Source organism: Prosopis cineraria, unplaced genomic scaffold (assembly GCF_029017545.1).
Source record: "Prosopis cineraria cultivar Desert tree isolate PC_DT_omini unplaced genomic scaffold, ASM2901754v1 PC13, whole genome shotgun sequence".
Taxonomy (NCBI): Eukaryota; Viridiplantae; Streptophyta; class Magnoliopsida; order Fabales; family Fabaceae; genus Prosopis; species Prosopis cineraria.
Window position 1 is genome coordinate 3068620 of NW_026555344.1, and position 7555 is coordinate 3076174.

Here is a 7555-nt window from a genome sequence, read left to right on the forward strand (position 1 = left end):
GGTTGCCCTCTCTCTCAAAATGCTCAAAAGCAGTGGAGGCAATGTGCTCCCACGTGTCAAGTGCCTCTAATTGGTATGTGCTGATTGCGGCTGCACAGAATTCTCGAAGTCCATCTTCCGATAGGCAAGCGGCTCCATCTACCAAATTGTTCAGGCAAACAAACAAAAGATAATATATCAGTTACTGTCAAGTATGGATACAGAGCGAGCACTTTCTTGTCTCGTTCATAAATAAAGCCACAAAGCAGAGCTCCAGGGGTAATAGGCTTCACGTTATAGCAAGGGGTTCCATTCCAGAAATCATTCTCAGACTTGGATGCTCTGGTACCAAAAAATTCCAAGACATCTTCAAGTCTGCACTTGACAGGGAAGTTCCTAAAGCTTGACTCAAATGTTCCAAAGCAGGAACTTATCAAGGCAAAGCAGTTGCACGTTATGTCATCAATACAATATGGCCGTGTACATGTTCTCCAGAACCTTTTATATTCACAACTTATAGCAGGAAAATTCCTATCAGCACAACTTTCGAAAAAATCCAGGAACTCAAGCACAATAAAGCAAATTGCAGCAACCCAATTTGTTAAAGATATTTGCACAGGATAATTCCTCACCGTATGTATAAATATCTAGAAACCTTGACTCCCTCATGGCATTGGTTGAATTACGTACAAGAGCCTGCAAATCACTTAGAAAGTGAATCATGACGAGATTAAAACACGCTAAAGGAAATCCAGGGAACACAAGCACTCATGCAAACATGACGAGAGCAAACTATATGGCAGAGAAAGTTGGGCTAGTTATAACCATTTTAAGTTGTCAAGGGAGACATAGCCGTCTTTATTTGGTTCTAACAATCTGAATTGTGCTCTCAGATATACCAATTGATCTTCTGACAAGGCTTTTGAAAGGGCCTGCATTGGAGAAAATAAGGAAGATGAGTTACCATACAGGGAAAAAGGAAATTAATAATAGAACATCTTCAAATTTGAGTTGACAGAAACAATATGTTCAAGAAAATCAAATTGAAAGAGATTTTCTTTAAAATAAATAAGCATCCCTGGTGAATGTCAAGCAACTACCTCCAGGTATACAAGAGCATGTTCTCGGAATAAAGATTTATGAAAAGGGGCCAAAACCCGAGGGGGGGGCGTTATAATGTCAAGGATTTCACAAACCAAAATCAATTGAATCTATTTTAGTCAAGAATACTAAATTATAAATTTATATATAAGATAATTCTCACCAGATGGAAAAAAAATGTGCATATACATGAAGGAAGTAATAAATAGAAAATATCAGTAAAATATTTAAAACATCTCATATATGTATCAATGTAAACACGTGTGTGTGTGTAAGAGAGAGAGAATGTAATAACAAGAAACAAAAGATTCAGCATGAGCATATCTAAGGAAATGAAATAAATAGTACCTTTAGTGCTGCTCGTTTGAATGGGTGTTGCAAGAAGATAACACTTCACCAATTGTAAACTAATATATCTAAAGGTATAGGACGGTTGTCCCCCTCAGCCAAGGGTGAGCTGCATTTACACAGGCGTTGCATTGATAATTTTAAAATTTTTATTGAAAAACGCTTTTAAGGTCAGACCCATAATCTACATCTATAATTAATGCATCCAAAAGACATGTCAGAAGAGGTACAAAGTATAATAATACTCCAGATAGGCATGGGTCATGGAACATACGATAAAATGGCTCGATAGTAACAACATCGACTTATATATATATATATTATATATATTAACTATGGATACAAAGACAAGAGACAAGGGATTTATATAGTACTGGTTTCTGAGTTTGGATCCCCTCAAGTGTAAAACAATTAAAAGTGCTCTAAAGTAAAAAGGAGTAACACACAGTGAGTATATGGGGCTACTTCCCATCTTTCCATCCACTTTGTTCTCTTTATTTCTCTCTTGCTATGGAAACACTTATAGGCTTCACACTCTAAGTATCCAAATTAGTACGAAATCAGAAGGTGGACCCATAATCAACAAAGTTGCCTTATTTTATTTAATTTTTAAAAAAAATCCTGTCAACATGCTTATCATTATGCGTCATTAAGAATATTACCATCTAAAAGGCCAGTGTTGTCATGTTTAAAACCCTCCAGCTTATGGGCAAACAGATGTGAAAACTTACTTAGAGCTTGGACAGCAGTCATTCTTTTCCTGTAATCCTTGTTCAGAAGCCTTTTTACAAAGTCCTTGGCCTCTGCAGATACAGTAGGCCAAGGCAAGTCATCAAAATTAGGATCAGCTCTGAGCACTGCACGAAAAATTCCAGATTCTGTTCGAGCCCAGAAAGGTCGACTTCCACATAACAAGATATAGGTGATAACACCTATACTCCATATATCTGCTTCCAGACTATATGATCTGTGAAGGACCTCAGGTGCAACATAGTAGGCACTTCCAACGATGTCATTCAATCTTTCATCTGCACATAAACATCCAGGAAGGAGTTGAGAGATGTAAGTATAGATGAGGAAAATAACTTCTTAAGGATCCTAATTGTATTGATTTCATACATGTTCTTCAATGGTTCAAAGACAGAATAGATGAGCAATTGAATCAAGGGACCCATGAAACACACAGCAAAGTAAAGAAATTGAGGGGAAGCTGTATGTTTTGAATGCATACCCATTTGAAAAGAAAATAGTTTCACTAGTCAAAACACAGGTTTAAGAAAGATCCTTATGCTAAGAGTAGCCGCAATATTGAGGTGAGGTTTATGTTTACTAGAAATTGCCCATGTTCTATTAAAAAAAGATTGGCATGCCTGGAAGATGAAATCAAGGATGACTTTGATTATTAACCTGGTCTAATGAAGTCAGAGAGACCAAAATCAATAAGCTTCATATCAGCATCTTCACTTCGTGAAGTGAACAGAAAATTCTGTAAAAGAAGAGCAAAACCAGCAAGGCTCCATAAATTCTTCCATGTGGGTGCACAAGTTGGATTAAGAAAATAATTAGATGTCAATATTGCAAATCATTACAGGGACAAGATTTAAAGCACAACCTCAGGCTTTAGATCACGGTGCACCACACCTTGGAGATGACAAAAAGCAACAACACTTAAAATCTGCAAAACTATAACTTTTGCATCTTCCTCAGTATACTTGCCTCCCCTATAATAGAGGAAAAAATTTTAAATCAAAATACTAAGAGAGCATATCAACTAGAAAGATCACAACAATAACAAAGGAAAAACTAACCTTGACAAAATTCTGTCAAGAAGCTCCCCCCCTTCACACAATCTGACAAGATAAAAAAAGCTCAGAAAGATCACTATATTATGAAGCTACAATTAGAAGATGCATGCTCCCCACAATTCAACCATAAAATAAGAAAAACCATAATCAAAATCCATGTTGAACAAAGGATTTAATATTTCTAATCAAGTATTTAAAGAGTGTGGCTGACCTCATTTAAACCATCTATTAATTAGGGAAATCATACAAAAAAAGGAATCAACACTGGGAAACAGGAAATTGATTGTAGAAAGTAACAAGGCAGCAACAAATCATGACGATGACGACAACAATAAAAGGACACAACATGTTATTGTAACACTACCACTAAAGGTCTTGCTACTTAAATCAGTCAAGCTTTGCCTAAAAGCAAGGGTTAAGTTCTAAATTTGAGGAATGGGGTATCAGAGTAAAAGATTACTTCTGTACCTCAATTTGATTGCTTGAAAATAGCACCCAGAAAAAACATGATAAAATTCAGTGCTTCACTTCAAAGATGCTACCAAATTCTTCATCTAAATAATAATGAATACAGGATAAAAGGCGTACTCCATAACTATGTACACATTGTTGGCATCCTCACAAGCATCATGATATTTGACAAGATGCTTATGGCCGGATAGAGCTTTCAACATCTTCACCTCTCTTCGAACATCTTCAATTGCTATTGCTGTTGTCATCTGCCAAATAAATCTTATTAAGATGCAGCAGTTGGTTTAACAAGAATTACTAAATAAAGCTGCAAAATTATGGCTTCACAAAATAGTATGCAGTAATACTAACTAAAGGCACATATATTGTATGACCTATCCAACAAATGAGCTTACATTGCATGTTGGAATAACCATGAAATCAACAGTATACTAACATGCACTTCCTTAGAAAAGATCTTAACACCGGGTATTTATAAATCAAATGCCTTTACAAATAAACAAAGCACTTGATTATAATAGAATGAATGGACTTTCGCTAAAGAGAAAAATAAGTACTGAAATATGACACATTTGTAAGATGTTTTTGGTCACAAAGGAATCCAGGTTGGAAAACTCATAATCTTGTCATCAACACCAATCAATCGTTGATCAAGCCTCCATTTTAACAGCTTTATGTTCCTAATTAATCCTAATCAAATTTTATATTCAACTACCACCAGAGCAACAAATGCAATACAACACCTACACGTATTCACATGATAAAGGGTCTGCTATTTTATAATCCTTCGTGGTTACAACTGTCAGTCAAGAACAAGAACTTCTCCTATATCATTTATTCCACGGACACGCGCGCGGGCGAGCATTGTATATACGAATACTTGTATGTAAATATTTTAATTATTGTTCTATACAGTTCACAAAAAACCTTTCTTTATCAACACCACCACAAACAAACTAAAGAGATGCAATGCCATCAAATCTGTCCAAATGTAACAGACAAGGTAGGACCTAGGGAGATCTCATGCCATTGCTAGCTTGACTCAGTAATTACTAAAATGACTTCTGATTTTTTTGCGCTATTTACAACTTTTATAGGGACACACTGACACTCCTTAGAAACTCTCATATCACATGTTCCACTCCACTGCCTCAGTGAAGCATCATGATTAGTCTAAGAAAATTCCAAAGAAAAAAAGACAAATAACTCTAATGTCAGGCTACCCACGTCAAATTCCTGAAGTGCTATATATATATATATATGAAAATCTCACAGAAAAGTGTCTAGTTGAGAGTGATGCTAATCATGTCTATTGAATTCCAGAATAATCATTTTTCTACCGTTAGATTTTAGTGTCCAGGGCATCAAGTACAAATTTCAGAACTTCAATCTGGTGGAACGTCTGTACTTTTGTCGGATATCCTACCATCCATTTCAGTTCGATAGGCACCAAGGGGTTAAAAGAAACAATGCTAAACTACAGCACAAGCATCATTCTCAAATAACCAAGATTCTCTCAGGTTCTAGGCAACAGATCAATCAAACACAAGAAATTCAAATGTAACTAACGCCAACCAAAAGGGTTCAAACGCCATAAGAGTCCAATATTTATCAGAATCAACTAGCCAGACATGCTCCCCGAGAGAGAGAAAAAATCCAGAAAATATAAATACAAAAAAATTTAAACGAAAGATCGTGTCAGAGAAGATTGACCATTTCAAGATCATGAAACTTACCATCAATACTCCGAATATCACACCAAAAACATGAAAAAGATGAACTAAGATTGATTATAAAACTAGCCAACTTCAATTTGCAGGAAATAAAAAATTTACGACATTATACCTTCGCCTTCGAGATGATTTTCACTGCTACAGGATGGTCTTTGAGCTCTCCCTTCTTGCCCCTTGCAGAGCACGTGTGACCAAAATGGCCCCTTCCCACTTCCTTTCCTAACTCATACTTAGCTCCAAAATTCTTACTATACCCAAAGCTCTTGTCCAGCGCCTGCTCCGGTTCTGTCCCACGGTCCTCGGGGATCGGGCCCTCCTTGGGTTTCCCGTGCCCAAGCCGCTTCGCCAGCGACGCTCTGATATGCTTCGCCGGCGACGGAGGAGGGAACGGTCGTCGAAAAAACCTCCTGGGCGTCGATGTCCTCGCCGGCGACGGCGACACCCCACCCGGAAACGGACTTGCGTTGACGCCTTGCGGGTACGGGCTCGGCCACGGGCTCGCGTTGGACGATCGGGCAGGCGTGTTCTTCACCGATGGAAGCCCGTTGCCACCGCTTCCTGACGGCAGAGGCGACTGCGGAGGGCCACCGAAATCGCCAATAATGGTGGTTGTGTTTGCGGCACCGTCATTTTCAGCGGTGGGATTGGTCTTGCCGTAGCACTGCCCCATAGGAAGAGCTAGCTCCGGCTCTGTATCTGATCAGCGCTCAGTCAAAGTCCACACATCGGACGGCCAATGACCCTGGACCCTCTGGATTCAATTCTCGCCGGAAATTTACGCGAAATAGAGAGAGATCTACAACGAGAAAACGTTAAAGAAGGAGAATTTCAGTCAGGTAGAGAGATAAAGAAGAACGAAAGAGGGAGAGAGACTGAGAATGAGACAGAGAAAGCAAGACAAGGTCTGTTAACAAACAAAGGCGAGTGTGACGCTAAAGGATTAGGCGGGAATTGCAAGCAACTTCGCGGTACGGAATGGAAAATCCTGAGGACCCCAGTAGACCTACGATCTGTGTCCAACATGTGAATATCGAGAATAAGGCGATAATCACAGCCGTTGATTCTCCAAATCGATGTGTTTCCTGTTATATGGGATAGTTTTCCGGTGTAAGCTGCCTAGTACCTTTCGTTTTGTCTTTTGCTACTTTCGTTGCAGTTATTGTGATTTTAAAACAAAAAACAAAAACAAAATGGGGCAAGAAAGAAGGGAAAAAAAGGAAGGAAAGTTTAAAAATGGGAAGGGTGGGTTTCTCTTCACTGGAGGCTGGTGTAAGAGTGGGCCCATGGACTCAGGAACATTAGTTGTAGCTGACGTTGAAAGACGTAAATACCCTAAGAAGACACGTGGCCAGAGATGGGAGAGTAGAGTAGAATAGGGGATCTACTGGATGATGCAGGCGATGATGAAAGTAGATTTCCTTGGAGGGAATAAAGAGCTGGGGAAGGTTGAAGAGGAAGAACATAGGCTGGTCAGAAGGTTCGAAACGAGGTGTGGTTCGACGCGGGACGTGGTTTGGTACGGATCTGATCGTATTCTGTTGCCTTCCCAGTCAATAAATTGAATTCATTTTACGGGATAATGCATATTTTAAGAAGTAAAATGCTAATATTGATTAAAGAAATAAATCTTCCCCGGATCTTCATTTTTATAGATGGAAGATTTTTATATTATTAAGAAATAACGGTGCAGAATAAAAGGCACAAAATAGAAAATGTTTTTAATATTAAAACTTTTAACAATGATGATTGAATATAAAACAATTAAAGTGTCAGAATGAAATTTACATTGTTTAACTACTGTTTCCTACATCCTAAATTGCAAAGCACTTTTAAAATAATATTATGCTATTCATTTCCAGCAACAAGAAGGAACGAAGGATAATATCTTCTTTTGATTGTGCTCAGTTAGTTTTTTAATTTGGTTCTTTTGTAATCTTGTTTGCAAATAAAAAGAAAAAAAAAGGAAGGAGACTATCTTCTTTCTTTTGTTTTATTATTCTTTTCTTAGATATAAAGACATTACTGCAAAGGAAAATATCCCATGGCAGAGAGGCTATACTAGCCATTGAATTTGGTAAGCTAGGTGGACTAAATTAATTATAAAGATACTTTTTAATA

The 7555-nt window shown here is 37.9% G+C and overlaps 1 protein-coding gene across 1 annotated transcript; it reads right to left on the minus strand.

Annotated features, from left to right (window-relative positions):
* Window positions 1-1496: 1496 nt before the first annotated feature.
* Window positions 1497-6358, minus strand: LOC129290918 (CDPK-related kinase 3-like). The gene is made up of 7 exons (XM_054927983.1): window positions 5550-6358; window positions 3822-3952; window positions 3237-3278; window positions 3041-3149; window positions 2836-2914; window positions 2160-2456; window positions 1497-1537 (listed from the first exon to the last, which is right to left on the minus strand). The coding sequence occupies exons 1-7, from the start codon at window positions 6105-6107 to the stop codon at window positions 1497-1499; spliced, it is 1257 nt and encodes a 418-aa protein (XP_054783958.1). The 5' UTR covers window positions 6108-6358.
* Window positions 6359-7555: the final 1197 nt, after the last annotated feature.